This window comes from Carettochelys insculpta, chromosome 10 (assembly GCF_033958435.1).
Source record: "Carettochelys insculpta isolate YL-2023 chromosome 10, ASM3395843v1, whole genome shotgun sequence".
Taxonomy (NCBI): Eukaryota; Metazoa; Chordata; order Testudines; family Carettochelyidae; genus Carettochelys; species Carettochelys insculpta.
The window spans coordinates 26,718,731-26,738,692 of NC_134146.1; the positions used below are offsets into that span (position 1 = coordinate 26,718,731).

The 19,962-nt window shown below is 40.0% G+C and overlaps 2 protein-coding genes across 2 annotated transcripts in view; one reads left to right on the forward strand and one right to left on the reverse strand.

The window, feature by feature from the left end:
- Positions 1-19,962, forward strand: part of MED12L (mediator complex subunit 12L) — a 295,842-nt gene that overhangs the window by 82,263 nt on the left and 193,617 nt on the right. Inside the window, exons 13-15 of the mRNA XM_075003690.1 lie at positions 3,889-4,103; positions 5,005-5,109; positions 5,635-5,811. Of these exons, the coding sequence (XP_074859791.1) occupies positions 3,889-4,103; positions 5,005-5,109; positions 5,635-5,811 (497 nt within the window). The remainder of the gene's footprint in view (positions 1-3,888; positions 4,104-5,004; positions 5,110-5,634; positions 5,812-19,962) is intronic.
- Positions 8,652-12,145, reverse strand: GPR171 (G protein-coupled receptor 171). Its single transcript, XM_075004535.1, has 2 exons — positions 12,099-12,145; positions 8,652-10,372 (listed from the first exon to the last, which is right to left on the reverse strand). The coding sequence occupies exon 2, from the start codon at positions 10,315-10,317 to the stop codon at positions 9,367-9,369; it is 951 nt and encodes a 316-aa protein (XP_074860636.1). The 5' UTR covers positions 10,318-10,372; positions 12,099-12,145; the 3' UTR covers positions 8,652-9,366.

Below are 19,962 nucleotides of genomic sequence, written 5' to 3' on the forward strand. Positions count from 1 at the left end.
CGGTATGAGTAAGGGAAAATATATTTTTCATGCATAATATATAATATAAAGTAAAAAGACTGTTCATCTTTGATTTCATGATGATTCAAAATGGCTAACTTTTGTTTGGTTTATGATTAATTCTCAGTCCCTAACATGGAAAGAAAATTGTTCAGATTACAAACAAGTGCGAAAAATTACTAGTTTAGTGGTAATACTAAGAAGCCATCAAACATATCTTCGTCTAATGAAATTCCTTTATAATATTTAATAACCATTTCTTCTGGCTTAGAAGCCTGGCAAGCACATGGACTGCTGACGCTTCTGCATGAGGGAAATCATAAATGATTTATAGAAACACAGAGTAAAATCTGCGTTTAAGTGTTAATGGTCCTGCTTTGGTAAGGACTGCTCCAGGCTTTAATAAACACTCGTAAGGCTTTACATTGTCAGGGTCTGAGATCTGGTTTTGCTGTTTTGAAATGTATGTTGGATTTCTGTCACTAGGGACTGCTGCTCTAGGCTTGTTGTAATGGTCACTGAAGCCACATGTCAATGTGTGGGCAAACTGTCCCCCGTTCCTTGTCTACTTTCGCGGCCTGAGACAGAGCTTTTGTTTGCCCATCTTGAGTGTGCATTGGTGGTTTTGTATTCTTTTATAGTTTTTGTTAAGATTAGCTAGTAGTGGTGTTAGTAGTCAGAGGATTTTTTTTTTACTCCCCTTCCTTGTTGGGGAGGCATGATTTCTTGGCAGTGCTTGCCTGGCTTTCCAGGTTTCAAACACTGCTTCTCTTGCTATGAGGCCGTAGCAATGGTCACTCTAATTGTGACTATTGTTTTGGGTAGTCCCATGTAATCCAGAAGTGCAGTGGCCGTCTAGCCCTCATTTCCAGAGCAAGAAAGTACAGGGAGATTAAGCTCAAATGGTTAGTGATGGAGCTCTTACTTCAGCTAGTCTTTAAGATAGGTCAGGAACCCCCTCCCCCACATACATCTGTCTACAGCCCAGTTCACCTTACCGCTTGATACAGGTCATGGGAATCTTCTGCGAGTGCTCCCAAAAAGAGGCGATACAGATTCACATCACAGGTGAAGACACCTGCTGTAATTAAGCCTGGGTTGCCTGTAAGATCTGTAATCTCTGAAGCCTTGACCACTCGGCCAATACCAGTGAGTTAATGGACTTGTCCTCTGATAACAGAGGAGCTGGAAATCCCTGGATCTTGAGGGAGAGACATGGCTCTGACAGGGCTTCAGTCTCAGTCGGGGGAAGGGGGGCAAACATGAACATCTCGGTCTGCTACTGTCAAGCTCTTATCCATCTCTTTCTGCACTTATCCATTTGGCACCCATGCTAACAAGCAAGCAACTTAGCCATTCTCCATGAGAATCTACATCACTACAGCCATCAAAGTTGATGGAACCATTGATGGCTATTGTGTCCTTGGCTCCTGTGTCAGTACCAAGGTCCTACTCGGTACTGAAAGAGTTTAGAAGCATGAGTGACCAGTCAGTAATGGATGAATTGTAATCCCCTCTTCTCATGGGTTGAGAGCACCTTTCTGTACCAACACCTCAATCTGCTGTACCCTGGACTTTCCTCTCCTTTCTCTGGGGGCTCCTACATTGGTGCTTGTTGAGGAGGAAGAAGGAGCCTTCCAGTAGCTGTTTTATTTCAGTCCCGGGGTTCCTCCCACCCCATATCCTGTCAGGATCAAAGTTTTTGACAGTGAGAGGGAAGATCACTATTTTCATAAAGGTTGGTTCTTGGAGATCACAGATCGGTCCTTGAATATGCTGAAGGACTCTAGAGCCACTTTGTTTCCTGAGTATATACACACACCTGTAAATAAGTGAAGTTTAGTAGGTCACAAACTGCCCAGAGACTGTATCACACTCAGTTTTATGGCTGCCATCCATGACTACCTAGTTGTGTACAGCTTTGGTGCAGACAATTCATGGGCCACTGTAAGGATCAATCCTCATCTCTTGGGACACGTGGCAGCTCTTACTTTTGAAACTGATAGCACAGAGCTCTGACTCCATTACTTCCAAGGTTAGCTCAGAATGACCTGTTTTCCAGCCACCGGCCCCCTGCCCCCCGCCCCACGTTGGACGACCAGTGATAGATGATTCCTTTATAAGTGAGGAACTTAACAGATTGTTGGACAGAGCAACTCACTGTCTGCACAGGCATTCTATTCAGCTGGCCAACTTCTACTGCAGACTTGCACAATAGGTGCATCACTGTTAGGCTGGGGAATTCCTCTCAGTACTCTCACAATTTAGGGCAGATGGACAACTCAAGAACCCAAAATCCACATCAATCTGTTGTTGCCCACAGCTGTCAGGGATGCCTGCTTGCATTTCTTACCTTGCGTCAAGGACAAACCAGTAAGGCTCGTAATGGACAATATGCCCGTCACTTTTGATATTAGAAAGCTAGGAGAAGGGAAGTACCCATTCATCTGTGTGTTGAAGACATGAAGCTGTGGGTGTCGACATTTAGTTTTATCCGTACAACTTGTTAGTATAACATACCCTAAATGTATTTTTTAAAAAGGTACTTCTCGCACTCTTATGAATTACCCCTTTCTCCATTTAGAGGTTTTATTTTTTGAAGTAGTGGACAATTTTATTTATTGTTTGAACAATTTTTTAAGTGTAGTGCATTTTACTTTTATAGCTGACATTTTTATTGCGTTCTAGATTCCTTCTCAATTCAGGAATTCACTGAATTTTCTCTGTAGTTTTGCAGGTGTACATTTCTAGTAATTCTGTTTTAAAGTTATGCCATAACTGACTTGTAACAGCTTAAGTGTGATGGTGTACTAGACTGAGAACTATAACAAGCAGAGCTTGTGAAAGGTGCGTTGGGATGAAAAAGAGAAGGTCGGCTTCACCCAATACTAGGAGGGACCCAAACAGACTCATTCAATCATCATAAATTGTTTAGTTTTTCAGCAAATTACTGGTGTTTGTAGACCAATGATTGCATTTTGAACTAGTTAGAGATTTGATAGTACAACTTAATTTTGTTTTGAAATACTTGTTGAATTGAGTTAGTGGTGCCTCCCTAGCTGCAGGTTTTGTTTCCTATTAAAGAAGTTGTGGTAAAGAGCTTGTTTCCGCTGTCTCTGCATGATTGCAAACATGAAATGGTTGATGTGTTACAGAATGAGTACATTTTGCTGTTGATATGATGAATGCGAATATTAAGCAAAATAGCCAGCGTCAAAAATGATTATTCATTCTTGATTCTTTGTCAGCCAGTGGTATTGCATTGGCAAAAGTGGATTTTTTTAAAAAACTTTTTTTTCCCCCTTGAACACTCATGAATATGTTAACTGAAAAAATAAAGTTAACATTTATCTGAAGTACAATAACCATCTAAATAGTTTTTTAAAATGAAATTTCAAAGTGTTTGTGTTAAAAACCTGTTTAGGAAGAACACAGTTTCATAGAGTCACTGTAAAATGCCTCAATAGATAGAAACATTATAAAATCATAGACTTCTATGGTGAGGTGGAGAGAGTGTGAGAGGTCTAGTATGTCCATTTTTACAATGGTAAACACAGTAGAAATAAATTAAAACAATAGAGAACAGTGAATAACCTGCTTGTGATGCAATGGTGACAGAATGCTTTGGTGTACATGGCTAGAAGTCAGTTTTTCAGAGAGGTGCCTTGAGTGGTAGTAAGTATAACGGTTATGCAGCATTGATTTAGAGTTGGTGTATTATGTTGAGGACACAAGCAGTTCTTAGATAACAATAATAAAAAATGAAAGATGTTGTGAAAATAGCCAAGACAAAATATAAAATGTAGAGAAAGTCTCTGCATTCTTGTATAAACGAGGAGAAAATTCATGTTTTTAAACTACAATTCATTTTTTTTTCCTTTCTCATAGCTGACCCAAACAGTGACTATGAGAAGACAGAATTTGTGAATCTGGTGCTGCTGTTTTGTGAGTTTATTCGACATGACGTTTTTTCCCATGATGCATACATGTGCACTTTAATATCACGTGGAGACTTGTCAGTTACTGCAACCACTCAACCACACTCACCTACTGGAGAAACTATGGATGAACACTACTCTAAGGACCAGGATGTGAAATTGGAGGTAAAAATATGTACCTTAAGTTATTTCTGTTGCATTCAAGATTCAGTATCAATAGTGCTGTTTTAAAAGTAGACCTCGGCACAAGGAATGATCTTTTAATAACTGGGAAAGAGTTGAAAATCTAAAACTGAATCAAGTTGAAAAGTCAGTTGCAATTGAAGTCCCAGGTCAAATATGTCTATATTCCTGATCTTTAAAATATCCTAGCTGCAGTGCAGGAATAATAAGTTCCATTCATCTAAAGATGATAATGCAAGGCTGTGCTTCTGATACATGTGCAATCCCAGCTGGAATCTCTGAGATTCAGGAAGCTCAATCAAAGTGAATGGGGAAAGGCTGTCATTAACTTCAGTGTGCTTTACATTAGGTGCCCCTTTTGCTATCCGATAGCACAGACCATAGACTACCAATGGCCTGCTTATTGTGTTTTCTCAGTTTCCTTTTCAGCTTCAGCAGTCTTGCATCTTGATTGACATTTGAGGACACAGGGTATGTTCAGATTGCACCTCATGGAGATGTGCATCAAAGGAAGTACTATCCCAAAAGTGGAGGGCAGGCAGCAATACTGGTGGAAGCAGTTTTGAGTTCTGTAGAAGCCCTCACGGGCAATGTCATCCTAAGAGTTATGCTGATTCTTGGTGAACAAGCTGTACTATCTGTCTTTTGTCTTACTTTCAACCAGTCTGCCTTTCATCATCTTGGTATAAGGGCATTAATTAGACAACACTTCCATAAATTAGGGAATGTTGTCAATACTGATAGTAGGAATGGTTTGTTTTTTGCCCAATTTTAAACAAAATATTTCTTAATTTTCAATTGGGTGGAATTTTTAGCTTTATGTCCAAACAGAGTTTTCATTTTAATCTGATTGCTATTTGTTTCTCTCTCTGGTGATTATTAGGAACATAGTATTATGGAACATATGGGCATTGATTCAGGAACCACTATTATTTTTGATGACGTAGACAAGAGTGACTTTAAGACAGATTTTGGTTCGGAGTTTCCAGTAGGTTTAATTTTTGATTTTTCTGCACTCTATGCATTTCTTTGCCCTTTGCTTGCTTTGCACAGAAGTATGTTCTCCATAATCCTGAAGTAGAACCATCTTATTTTTGTTGTATGGCCAATATTCTTTCATTTTCAATCTTTGTACTATTACAAGCATAGGGTATTGCATTGTATTCGTACACTGACTTGTTACAGCATCCATTCATTACTGTATTGGGGTTCTCTTATTGACTTCCTCACTTGTCCCTTAGGCCATCTCCAGCATATCAAAGCATATGTTAATCTGTAAATATGCACAGTACAAATACTTGGTAGGCAATGTTGTGTAATGTATTATTTGAATGTTGAGGATGGTTCTCTACTCTCATGGTGGTTTAAATCCTGAACATTTCCCTGGAGATCAAATAGTTGTGCTTGTATAAGATAAATATATATAGGAACAAAATCAAACATATCATGTTGTGGTTGAATTTTGAATGTTTCAGTTTATAGTAATCTTAAACATTTGTTTTACATGGCTTAGATTTTTTCTCCAATGCCTGGGGAGCGTTGTGAGAATGTGAACTCTTCTTTAGACAGAAGAATTTCAATTAACAGCGAGACTTCAGTGAAGAGAGAAAAAATGAGAGAACTGATTTTTCCATCCAGTTATGACCTCCTTCGCCATTTGCAATATGCAACACACTTCCCTATTCCTCTGGTAAGTTAATGCCTTACATTTTAATTTATGTAAATGTATGCATTGAAGATGGTAAATCACTGAGATAAAAGAAGAAAACTTCTTGGAGGGTAAGATTTATCTCCAGGCAGAGGTCTAGGGCACTACTAAAGCTTCTCTTATGCCTCAAACATGCTGAAATACTGAAGATGGTCAGCTGCTAAACATGATGGATTTAGATACTAACAAATCCTTTATTAGAAGGGATGCTTGTTATTTATTCATCTCTGCACAATGATATTGGGAATTGCTGAGTGCTGCAAAGCAGCAGAAATATCCCTAGCAAATAATGGTGAGTGCTGTTTATTATAATGGTTGTTGTAATAATAACAATAATATTGGTAGGAGGGGTGGGGCATGGGTTCTAAGAAAATAGTTTCCTATTTTTCAAATATATTGTTGGCGACCTTACTTGGGTGTAGTATAAACAGTTAAATATTACACAGGCTTATTTTATTTTGATTTTGCTGGAAATTCCCAGGGTTTCCTTGAGTAGTTCTTTTGGTCTCACCCCCTCCTTCCTGAAAAAACAAATGGTTATGTCAAAAGTGGCCTTTGAAACAAGTATCTTTACAGTATTGCCACTAAGACCAGTTAACAAGTGTGCACTTCACATTAATATTAGTCTTTATTTTTTGTTTAATTCTAAAGAATTGTATGTTCTTATGACTTCTTCCTGTACTAAGTCATTTAAAAAAGTTACCTGGTTTCTTCTTGATAAAGATCTTGGTATATATTTAAAATTCTGGAAAGAGTATATTTAAAAATTAGGTTTATTGTATTAGATTGGGGTGTACAGCCTTTTTCATTTGGGAGCCACACGGCAATATTTAAGTGTTCTGGGGGCCAAACACAAAATAGTCCTGAGCCCACCTATCCCCCCACCCCAGGCTTAAACCCCTTGCAGCACCAAACTCAGGATGAACATACCTTACACAGGAGCTCCAGGTGCTGCTGCCCCCCAGCTGTACCTTCGCCTGGCCACCATCTCGTCCTCAGGGTGGCTGCCTGGGTCCCCCATCCTCCCACTCCTTCCCTCACCTGCAGCATGTACGTCTCTCTGCACTGCCACACTGAAATTATGGGACTCGGTTTAATTGGTTTAATGGCCGCATCCCTTCTGCTGGCCATTAAACCAATTAAATTGAGTTTTACTCTTTCAGCACAGCAGTGCAGGGAGCTAGAGGAGTGAGTGGTGGTGGGAGAAGTGGGATCGGTAAATGGCTCCTTAAACAACCACATGTGGCTCAGAGCTGCTGAGCCAGCTTTCAAAATGGCACTGCAGCTAGATGAAAAGGTTCTGTGGGCAGGATTCTGGCCCATGGGCCATGTGTTGGATACCCCTGTATTAGATTATTATATATGTATTTTTTACCAGAGCTTCCTAATTCACCATCCTGGGGATTTAGATGAATAATATGTGCTCTGAATTAAGAATGAGATTCCCATGCTCCTCCCAAATGACCCAGAAGGCTTTTTTGGGGAACTGTGTGGATCTTGGCTGAACAGAAACCAGAACTTTCGAGTACAGTGTCATTTTCTACTCCCTGGCTGCCCTCTCAGCCTCCGTGTTGAAATTAAAGTAGGACCCTAGACGCAGCTCCTATACCAGAGTTTGCAACTTTAAACTTACTCGTCTAGCATGCCTCTCTGTGGGTCTGCTTCCAAACTCCTGTGATGGCCCATGCAGAGCCTATCTCTGCTTCAGCTTGCACAGGCTGGTCTATCTACCCCACAGCTGCCCTCACCCTTGTTGGCTGTACTAACGTGAGAACCTTCATCAGCACCTGTTACTCTGGGTAACTTTGGTGCCAAAAGATTATATTTACAGTTGCTTTGATGCTATTTTTTTTTCTTATTCCTGATGTGGAGCGCATTGTATTACTGTGCCCCAATGCTAACCACATCTAGGGCACAAGATAATGCAAGATGCATTACAGATCTTTTTTTGCTGCTTTACGAATGCTTAGTATTTCAGTGGGTCCCCTGTGTATTTTGACTGTTCGGCTGTAGATAAATACATAGTGAATAACAGCATATGGTGATATGCTAGAGGAAGAAAATGAGTACAGCATTAAAATACTCATGTAGGGGTTTTGGATCAAATAAACAACTATATTGAACAGAAAGTTGGATACTGTTAGTCACTAGAACGTTCATTTCTACAGAATTAGTTGACTTCTGTCTGGTTAGCTTACCGATACATAGGCAACAGTTTTTCTGTTTCATTTATTGTTTCATTTTCTGAGTCATAATTGACAGAGTTACTGAGAAATAAGGGAATCAGAATGTACAAGATTTAGTAATGGTGAAATGTGTAGGACTTGAAGAACTGATGTAGGTTTTTCTTCCTTATATTGACATTATCTATAGGCTCTTGAGAAATGAAGGAAGCTAGTTGTCACCTGTCCAGGCCCCTGAAATCCCACCATTTCAGTACATGCAGTTCTTGGCAGCTTCAGGAGACTGACCAAGTACTGAATAAGCAGAGACCACAGCCTGTGCCTCAGCTTAGAAATGTTCACCCCAAGCATAGGAAAACTGACATAATTTTAGAAGGTAGTACAAAACCCCACCAATTATCATGGCTGTCAGATCAAGAAGTAAGATGCGATGTGGCACCTATAATCATCTCTGCAGAAAAATTATAAGAAGCTTGGAGTTGAATGTTTTCTTTTAATTTTAAATTTTTCATATTCAGTGTTGGATGATGTATCTGTCCAGGGTAGTTCTGGGAGCTTTTTAACAGTTGGTCAAAATACAAATACATTTTTGTGGATCAATAAATGAAGACAATGTAGTTTTTTAATATTTATTTTTGCTTTACCATTAGATTGAATTCACACTGGCGGTAACTTGTATTTGTCTTTGATTATTAAGTATTTAAGGCTTTTTATTTTCTAAATGTCTTAGGTATAAATGCACGGAGCAGTTATGTTATTTTGTCCTTCTCAGAAATAGGAAAAAAAGATTGAATATTTTAAATTCTGTCCATTGACTCAAATCTTGTTTGATTTACTGCATGTAACCGGAGAAGTTTACTGTGGTAACTTACGTATTATTGTAATTGTAATAACACCAACACAAAATGGAGAAGAAGGTGAGTATTTACAACATGAAAAAATGTATGAGTAAGCAACTGCAGGGACAATGTAGGCCTTTATCAAATACGTTGAATCTTTTGATAAATTAGATTGTGAAATGTATGGATCATGCTTCACGGATATTTTCTGTGTAAGTCTTCACTATGTCTGGTCTTATATTCTTAATTAACCAGTGAGTTAAAATATTCCTATAACTAGTATCAGATCAGAACTGTATAATATTCCAAAGCAGTGAATGAAGCTGTAAAAGAATAAAGTGATTCAGTTCTAGCATTAAGGCTTCCTTCTGTAAACAGTTAGGGTTTGACAGTAATTTTGTTGATCTTGTTAGTCATGTTCTATGCACAGAAGTGGTATGTACTGTATATGCACACAGAGGGTTGGCAGTCTAGGCAGAAATGGTGCAGTACTTTTGTACATAATATGTCTCTTCTCAGTGTTCTCTTTCTCGTGTGAGAGCCATTGTTTCCTTCTGTGCTGTAAACGTTCCAGTAATTTTGAGTCGAAATGATTTGGACAGATAAAAATACAAAATCGGATCAAAACAGAGATTTGACACTGCGAACAGCAGGGTAGATTCCTTTGCTTTAAAGAGGGATTGTTTCAGAAAGCAGTCAGTTATAGCATCTCTCTGGCTCAACGTGTAGGGGATCCGAACAATATGGTAAGGAACGAAGCACATGATGTAGCCTGCAGTTATTAACAGTATATTTACCTGGGCTTTCTTTACATTTGCATAACTGTCACTGTATTTGTTTCGGTAAAGTTGTCTAACAACGAGAAAGTTTGATATAAGTATAATGGCTGAAAAATTCAGGAATATTGCTGTACATATGAAATTAGTGAACACATGCCAGTCTTTTCCAAATTTTGTTTTGAAGTCGATACATCCCACACTAGGCTTTTCTTCTATTTCTTTGATTGGAATCACCATATTAGGCACCATTATAAGGAGCACCATTATCCATACAACTGCAGATAACATCTTGGCAAACCCAGGTTCCTGGATTCGATAGAGCTTAGAACTGTGCATTAACTGAAGGCAGCGGTCCATACTTACAAATCCCAAAAATATGATTGATAAATACATGTTAATATAGATAAGACAAGCTGTCACTTGGCAGTGGAATATCATCAGTTTCCAGGGGGCAACACCTAAGTCAACAATTATTTTAACTGGCAATGCCAGAGTCAACAGGAAGTCAGCTGTTAGGAGGTTAATTAAATAGATGCTCATACATTTTTGTTTCTGGTCCTTTTGAGTGAATGCCCAAAGGGCAAAGCAACTCCCAATAAATCCAATGAGAAAAATTAAGTAGTAAAAATAGGTAAATGGTTCCAATTGTGTGTAGATGCTGCAATGTGAGGTATTGCTTAAGGGCATTTTAATTATCTTGTCGAAAAATAAGGTGTGTTTGCTGCTTAAATATATCCAGTACCTACAAAGAGAGAAAAGTAAAACATTAGAATTAATCAATTTCAGAATTTTGTTCTAATAGAATTTAATAAAAATGTATGAGTAGACTTGGTAGTGAATTTAGAAAAAACTGAAGTATTTGTCTCTCTGTGTGGAGTAGTTCACATTAAGTTGCAGGGGTTTCATTAATGTTTAGGAGATTTCTTGAGTTATCTTGTGGACTTCGCTCATGCCAGAAGTGGATTTAAGTAAATGGGACTATTTGTGTGTGTGAATTTACTTGTAGCTGCAGCAGGATTGGCCCTAGGAAGTTTTCTCCTCATGGTGGAAAATGTTTTCTGTGCCACCGAGCAGTTGACTCAAAATAAACAATAAACCCCCCAACAAAACCACACAACACCAGTTGAGGGGAGCAGGCCCCAATGATGATTTGGCATCCCTAAAGCTGAATTCACAGTGATCACCTTGCCTCCAAAGCTGGTCTTGGTTTTGCTGGATCTAGGTCCTGGTTAGTTAACTGGAGCCACATTACAATGTAATTTTTTCTAAATGGCACATTTACTCAACAGAACAAAAAAAATCCAACCAAACTGAAAAACTCCAGTTAAATTAATGTTTGTAAAATAGCTTGCATATGGTAATATTTGCTACTTCTATAATATTGTTCTTATGCTGTCAAAAGCTATATAGTTTCCAACCAATTGGACAGATAGAGGAGTAGCTATACTCATTGCTAAATATTTTTAAACTAGCTGATTGTTGTAGCTGAACAAAAGAAACACATTTTATAATTTTTTATGCAGTTAAGAAAACAGTTTTTAAAAATCTGTCATTTGTGTTACATTTTCAGGCTTCATTGGATATTTAGGGAGAGGAAAGTGTATTTGCTTAATGGGAACCTAAGTACTATTTTAATTACCTGAAATGATGATTGCATAACAGTTTTTATTAATAGCTACATTAGCTTTAGTTGGATTGTGGACTGAGGAGGAAATGAGTATGTTAGTTTTTTCCAGAAAAAAGATAGGGAAATAACATTGAATTGCAACAGTTTTCTAGCTATATAGTACGGCCTTTATAATTTGCTAAAAATTCTGTTTGTTTTCCTGATCAAACTTAATTCTAGGTTAAACGTCGCCTGAGTAGTAACTCTTGACAATGAGTCAATATAACTTAATTACTTGGTCTCAGTGTTCTGTGTACATAAAATACAAATACTTGAAACTACTCAGTGTCTAGAAGTAGATCGCTAACATTATAATAATCTTTCTGTCAGTAAAGGATGTTGCACGCCTAAATAAATAAAAGGGGGGATTGTTACCATCAGGTCAACCAAGCTGAATGCCCACAAGTTACAGAGAAAGTAGTTGGTTTTGTTCTTGAGCTAACAGCAGGTGGGAGTCAAATTCCCAATGAAAGTGACTTCACAGTGTTATTCCCCAAAACTCTCTTCTGCTTGATTTCAGGGGAGCTCAGGAACGAGCTGTATCCAGTGCTATTTGGCTCAGGGACAGCCTTACTGATGGCATTTCTTTTAAGTGTGGAAGGCAGGACATTCAAAATTGTTGCAATAAAGTAACACTTAATACATGCAGTGAAAAATATTAGTACTTTTAATATTTAACTTATTAGTTTTTCAGTTGATTTGGTGTGTGATTTAGTATTTTATGCATATATTTACCTTGAGATATATACATTTCAATAGACATATTACAAAGTATGTAAAGCATTTAAAATACATACCTTACTTTTTAGATTCTGGAGGTTCATAGGCATTAGAAGAAAGTTTGTAAAATACTTGATTAGTCTCAGCAGACAGTCACATCTTGTCTGATATGTTCATCCTTCCCCCTTTGTGCGTCGGCTGGCTTTTAAAAGAAATGCCTCTGTGGTTTTTAAATGTGTAGATTGACGTAAATAAAACCAGCATTCAAATTACTAAACCACATGGAAGTTACCTAAAGGGTCATGATAGAAAAATTTTGAGTGTTCATGGAACAATGCAGAGCTGTCTTTTTCTTCTTTGGGAGAAAATGTTACAGAACAGTGTTTTCTTGAGCTGAAGGCAAACTGACTGCCCTCTGCACTTCTTACTTTCCATTGACTTCAGTCAGATGTTGAAGGCATACTGCATCTTGCAGGACAAAACCAGAGAGAGCTGTGTGGGTAGAAGACAGCCAGTGGAAGAAAGAACTTATAAACGCTGATGTCCTAAAACAAATAGAATGGATTATCATACTTTGTTTTTGGTGGCCTTTGGATATTTTCTGAAATGTTAGATCGGGGTCAGCCGCCTTTCCAAGGTGTCGTGTTGAAATTTGACCTTTTGACCTCTATGTACATCCGAGTGCTGTTGATGCTTCTTGAGGTCACTAATAGTCCTTAGCATACCTTAATTAATAAATATTTTAAGATGCAGAGCTTTCCTATTTAGGTGGGATGGCCATCCGTCCTGTATTGGGTGGGACAGTCCTGTATTTCGGGTGCCAAAAAGGCATCCCTACTTATGCTTAAAAAGGGGCTAATTGTCCTGCGTTTGGCCTCCTTGCCAACTGATCTTTTCTCTCCCCAGCTGTGCGGGCACAACTGCTGGCCAGAGAGCACGTACTATACGTGAGTATATACTCTCCAGCCACAGGAAGAGGGACCCAGCAGGGGGCCTTGAAAAGGTTGGAGTTCTCTTTCGCCTCCCCAAGGCTCGTGAAGGCACTGGCAGCTGCTGCCTCTTTGCTGCCTCCCTGAGGCTCAGGGAGGCTGGGAGGATCAACAGGTGCCACTGCCACCTCCTTCCCAACTCCACGATGAGCAGGAAGCCCACCCGCACGGCTGCCTCCCAGTTTCTTGCTCCTCGTGCCTTGGGGGAGCTGTGAGGAGCACAGGCACCACTTCCGCTTCCTTCTTGGCTCCCTGAGACATGGGGCAGCTGGGGAGCCAGCTGGGGGCCAGCCCTTGGCAGCTGCAGCCAGGATGCCGCCCCACCACCATATCTCCGTGTCCCGTGTTTGGTACAGGGAGATATGATCACTCTGCATTTAGGTGGTGGTTGTAGCATTAGCTGGTCTTTTATTAATCTACAGGCAGCATGGCTTTGGGCAAGCTCCCAGCTGCATGGGAGAGGGGGTGGGGCTGAGCTGGTTCACGTGCCACTCTTGGCGTGCGTGCTGGGGTTGCTTACTCCTGTGCTAGAGAGTCGGATGGACCATCAATGACCCCGTGTACTTCTAAATAAGTTGGAATAAAAACTGAGGTTAACAAACTTTGATTTAACTGAAAATGAGGGATTAGTGCAGTGGTGGGGAACCTTTTTTGTGTGGTGGGCTACTGACCCACAGAAAAATCAGTTAGGGACTACACACAAGTGAGAGGCACCAAACAAAACAAAAAACAACCCTCACTGATGTTACCTCCACAACTGAGAAGTGGAATAAAAAGAAACTCACCTCACTTTTCTTGCACTCCAGTCCCAGGGTGTGTGTGTGAGATGCCAAAGCTCAGGTTGTACCCTCAGGGCCATAATAACTCTTCTGGGGGAACAGGGCTAGTAGATTTTGTGGGGCCACCTTAAGCTCGCAAATGAGTGTTTCAGCTCATAGGAGGGATGCTGTGGGGTGGGGTTGCAGGATCTGGGCAGGATGGGGAGGGTACAGGAGCATAGTTGGGGGTGCAGGGTCTCGGTGAGACAGAGGGTGCAGATGCATGAGGAGGGTCTGGCAGGAGGGGGTAGGGAATTTGGGCACGTACTTGGCACAGCTTTTGGGGGAAGGTGGCACAGGTGGCTCCACGCATTTCTGCACTCTGCAGGGAAGCTCTCCCTCTGGCCACTGCCCCCACCACTCCATCTGCCCTGGATTCTTGCTTCCCTGTAGTGCACAGAGACAGTTCCTCTTCTCTGCCAAGCAGAGCAGCTTCCTCCCTCCTAGCAGGTGCACAGCAGACAGGCTCAGTCACTCCAGGGTGGGATGGGGAGCCTCATGCCTTGCAGGCTGGATCAAGGCAAGCTGTGGGCCAGATTCCCATCCCTGGATTAGTGACTCCCTGGCTCACACAGGTGTGTTTGAAGACCTAAACTTGAGCTGGAACTTTGGGCTTGTCTAGATGTTTATGACCAAGCTCACCAGAGGAGAGTGCTTTGTAAAGTGGACTAACATGCTAATCTCTAAGGCTGTGTCAAGATGGCAAGCTGTTTTCAAAATAATTCACACAGTTTGCACTATGCAAATTGCATAAATTATTTTGAAACTCCTTATTCTAAACTTGATGCCATCCAAATGGCATCAGAGTTTGGAATAAGTGACTATTCTGAAAGTGCTGCTCCCCCTCACATGACAAGTGGTACCGGAACTGGGAAGCTGAACTGAAAATGGCAGCACTAATTCGAGTTCAGGGAAAAGCTGCGTCATTGCTATTTTGGGATGCATTTGTATCTTAAAATACCAATCGCTGTGTAGACATAGCCTAACTGCCCTGCATATAAGCCCTGCTGGTGCTCTCTAAGAGGTACCTAATTCACATTAATGTTGTTTAAACTGGACTATATTAGTGCAAATTAAGCACCTTTTAGAGGCTTCCAGTAGGGTCTGTATAGGGGAATTGGAGCCAGAATGTGCTGAACTTTTATAACTCATATACTTCTGTCATACTTCTCTGTGCTCTGCGGGGCAGCTTTGTTACACGTTCGCTTTGGCTCCTCTTTCCTCCCAACCTGGTGCTTTCCGATTGTGGCTGGAACTAGAAGAATTAAAAGTGCCAGGATTCTGTAACCAGTGGGATGAGCTGTGGCATGTGGTTTGGAACCAGAAGCAGAAGTTCAAGTAATCTTACCAGTGAGTCTCTTCTTGCAAGAGTTGCAGCCCAGTTTGCAGACTTAAATGTCTCAGGTTGTTTTAATAACCATCTGAGCAGATAGATAGCTTTCTGAATCAAATTCAAGTGCTAATTTTTCTGCAGTTTGTCCAGTCACAAATAAAAATAGAGAAGGTAGGAAAATCTTCATTTTTACTTTTTGGAGTTAGTGTGGAAAAAGAACCTATCTAGTAGAACAAGATGCTAATTTAGCCGAGGGGCTTGTGGTACTGCCTATGGTATAGAGAAGTTAAAATGTATATCAAACTCACTGCATTTGTAGTTGACAGAACCCTCAGCAAGTTGAATGACATGCCATATGGAAGTAGATATCATCACCATCAAAAATACCCTTATTGCCTACAGAGTTGGGAAAAATTTTTGCAGAAAAAACTGTGTGTCTGCTTTCAGGCTTAGTCACAGACTGAAACTCAGACCGTGTTAGTTTAGTGTTTCATAGGTTCCTAAATTTTCTGAGTGACTCTGGATTAAATTTTGAGCAACCAGGGGTGGAGTTATGGCTCTTCCCCTAAATCAGTGGTTTCTAAAAGGAAGACACTCAATCGCTACATACCCCCACCCCTGCAGCCAGGCACCCTACCCCACACCCCCATAGCCCAGCACCCTACTCGCCTGCCACTAGTGACTCTCTGGAGCTGCGCCACTGGAGCTGCCCAGCCTTAAGCTGCGCAGCCCTGAGAGCCAGTGTGGTAGCTCAGGTGGCAGCATGAAGGCTCCTTGGATGCCAGGTGGTAGCTTGGGAGCTTGGATGCTGCGTGGCTGGCTCAGGGGCCACACTGCATGACTTTTGGGGCTGTGTGGGTTGGGGCTGGCGGTTCCAAGAAGTCACTGTGCCTCAGCATGGCCTCTGAACCAGCCATGAGGCACCACGCTCCCAAGCCACCATGCTCCCACCTGAGCCACATGTGGGGAATGGGGAGCGTACTGACATGAAAGTCAACAAGCTCAAATTAATTCCATTTTAAGATTTTGGGGTTCAACTTGAACCGAAAACCCAGAGAACTTCTTCAGGTTCTAGATGGACAAGAATCCTTCTGGGTCAAAGAAGAATGAAATGTGTCTAGTGTTCTAACATCCTTCTAGTCAGTCAGAAGGAGAGGAGGGATTTAATTACCTCAAAATTAATAAAAATTCAGTTTATTTCATTATAAAATGTTGGTTTTATTTCTATGGATCAGCATCCCCTCAGTATTCTCACTTGTTTGTGTCAGTTATTAGAAGTCAGTGTGGTTCAAATATATTTGTTCTTCTGTATTACGATGACAGAGTGATTTAACCACTGGCACCAAGACACTTTTATTTCAAGGCCATTCTTCTGGGAGGCAATATGTCACAGACACCAACCTCTGGCATTAGCCACTGTTGGAAGACAGGATACAGGGCTAGATGGACTTTTGGTCTGACCCACTATGGCTGTTCTTATGTTCTGAAGGGTATACATAGCCTTTTTCTGTCAGGATGAAGAATGTTATAATATTCACTGTTTGATTTAGAGTGTTGGTTCTTGAGTCCAGAATATTCACATCCACCCTTCATATGGCTTTGTGCCAAAGAGGGAAGTTAAAAGATCATTTGCACAGTTGCACAGTCACACTACACATGCAACCCTTTTACTGTTAGGTGTAGGAGAGCAACACATTCAGAAGTTTGTTCTGATCTCAGAAATAGAGTGGTCCTGTCTTGGAGTGAGTTACACAGGAGGTGAATTTGGTCCTTTGGATGAATTTGGTCCATTGTCTTTGGAAGCTAGTCTTATATACAGTGTAAAGTCGGAGATTATGTCTGTACTGTTACAAAGATGTGTGTAAATTTTAGATTTCTCTCTGCTTCAAATGCTTTTTTGTGTATCTGTGGGCTGAATTGCCGAGCTCTAGTGTGTGTGTGTGTGTGTGTGTGTGTGTGTGTGTGTGTGTGTAAAGTTGGAGAAGACACACAGTATTTGACATCTCTCACATTAACACAGTCTAAGCTGAGAAATATGCAATTGACATTTGTGTTTACAATACTGTACTATAGAAAAAACTTGCTATATTTTAGAGAGAGTGTTTGAAAATATAATTCAATGAGGACTTGGGAGGAAACTTCATTTTTAATCCTGGATTTGTGTTGCTATTGAAATATTTGTATGGGTTTATGGAATAATCACTCTTGAAGCTGTACTATATGTTTTTTTGTTTTCAGCCAAGTTATCCTGAGCTCTGAGTTTATATTAAACTTCAGAAACCCACTAGTCAGAGGAACAATAAAAATGACCCTGGAATTTCCCTTTATTCCTGTCTCCATACTCATCTAGTGATTATGTTGATATGAAATATGAGCAGGAATGTCTGTGTTAGCGTTACTGGGGAAGGGATAGAGTTTAACTTTTTGAGTTAAACACAAAGAATGGTAAATTATTTTTTTACAGTTACGTACTTCTGCCATGCCTTCTAAAACTTCAGTCCTCTCGCGGAGGAGCATAGTGCTTGTTAGGCATGCTGCACTACACAGCTAATATCAAATCCATAATAGGGGATAGCAAGCATCTTTTTTGACAGGTTATGGTGTAGTGTTTTATAATTTGTAATAAATTACTTTTAATATTTACACAAAGTTTTCAAGATTTGCAGTGCTTTGTAAGTGATCCTTATTAGTTAATCTATTAAGAGAAGTTGCTATTAAATATAGTGTCCTAAAAAGGATGCATGATTAAAACTTAAAAAGAAAATCAGTCATTTTGTAAGTGAAAACCTGACCATGCTGAAGTCAGTAGTAGTTCTCTACCTGACCTTGGCGGGGCCAGGATTTCTGTGCTGTTGGGAGTTGGAAATGATCTTTCTTCCGTGAAATTAATTCCCATTTGCTGAGTTTAGCCCTGGCTTCTGAAAAACTGTAATGTTCTGTTGGTGGAGAAGGAACATGTAGCCTAATTTGAATTTCTAGTCTGAAGCATTAATATAAATAACCCATTGCATGTTAATGGGAACATTGACATTTGTGCAGTGTAGTTTGTGACACATAAGTTTAAAGTTTGAGATTTATACACACTCTACATTTATGAGTACTATGTGGCAGATTTATGTGCTTATATCCTTTCACCACCTCATGAGTTCATTGGCTGAAAGAGCAACCCTTAAGAAAAAGATAGTTTGGAAATCCATTTAAGAATTAGGTTTAGAACATCATTAACAACTTTGTTTTCACAATGCAAAGGTATACTTTACACCTCCCTTGGCTTCACATGCTGCACATTACCTTTATCCAGGAGGAGAACAGGGATGCTTACCATAGCGGCAGACAAAAAATATATTTCATTCTCTTTGCCTTTATTATAGTGGAGCCCAGGGTATGAGGAGGAAGACGACTGTTTTCTACGGTACACTTCAAATGCTTAGTAGTTGTCTAAAGTGATTCTGAATCAGTGGAAGGAATTATAGAAAGTGAGATGGTTGGTGACAGTGACATGACTGCAAGACTTCTGGCCACCAGGAGAGGCCTTTGCCAAATATTTCTGCTGGAGCTATGCTTTTCACTTTCTTTCAGAGATGGAGTTTATCATCTTAGTGTAGAATGCATTTCTGGCCTTGCTTGCAGGCCTTGCCCTTTCTAGCTTAGATTATTTTCAGTCCTAGTGATAGTGAAAAGAAGTGCGAGTGGAAGAGAGCAAAACAAAATTTAATACATAGGTAGGTTGAGACTTCTGTCTGGTATAGGCACCAGAATATACTTGGATCAGTGCCTGTGAACACAGTGTGCTGCATCAAACTTACCCAGTGACAGATTGTTTGTTTTTTAAAAAGGCCAACATAAGGAAAATAAGACTAAAGTATAGTACTACTTTAAAAAAAGCATAGTGAGTGGCTTATTTTTCATTTTTACACCTCAACATCCAAAGTCATAACATGTCAACTTGCTGGAATGGGGAGAAAATACTTTTCCAAAATATAGATGTTTGCGTAAATTACTTTCAGGTAATGAAGATGAGGTTTGACAAAGGCACACAGCAGAAGCAGTTTTCATGTCACTGTACCAGTACTCTTTCATTGACCCGTTTAAATTATAAGCATATAAAAAGGGGCAGTGCTCTTGCCCTAAAATACAATAATAAAACCAATAGATCCTCCTCCTTGGCAAATTGAGTTTTCTCTTAATAGGAGGAGCTAGGCTACCAATGTAACCAGTACAATTTCTCTACATACAATGTTCTGTAATCAGACTGACATGAGGAGATCTGAGGCAACAGGACAAATATTGTTTCTGTGTATAAAAGAAAGTCAAAACTAGATTATAGACCCAAGCTACGAGATTCAGATTAAAATCTAAACCACTGCAAACGTGAGCTTGTGAAAGTCTGGGATGTTGGTCTGGGTCACTTCCACTTCAAGCAGTAATATCAGGAGGACTCTAGATACTGTTCCAGAAAAGTGGTGTTTACTTTCTAGTCTCCTAGAGCAAATCTGTAATAGGTCAAGAGTGACAAAAAGCCCTTACTGTGGGTTGGTCCTGTCAAATCAGGTCATACTATACATGACCTCGACAAACAGATTGGGGATTCAGTGGATGCATTTATTTAATGATTATGCTCTGTTTTTAGTTAAAAATGCATATTGGTCATGAACTACCCTTTCACCCTGAGAAATTTTTTTAGGAACATCAGTAAGGAAGATTGGCAGGATCTACAGTGGAAAAATTCATATGTTTCCAGTGATGTAGAATAAAATGCAGAAATTCCATTCCCAGAGGTGCCCTTTGGAATCTTTTGTAAACAGA

Coding starts and splice junctions, on each gene's coding strand:
- GPR171 (XM_075004535.1), bottom strand. CDS start 10,317: ATGCCCTTAAGCAATACCTCACATTGCAGCATCTACACACAATTGGAA.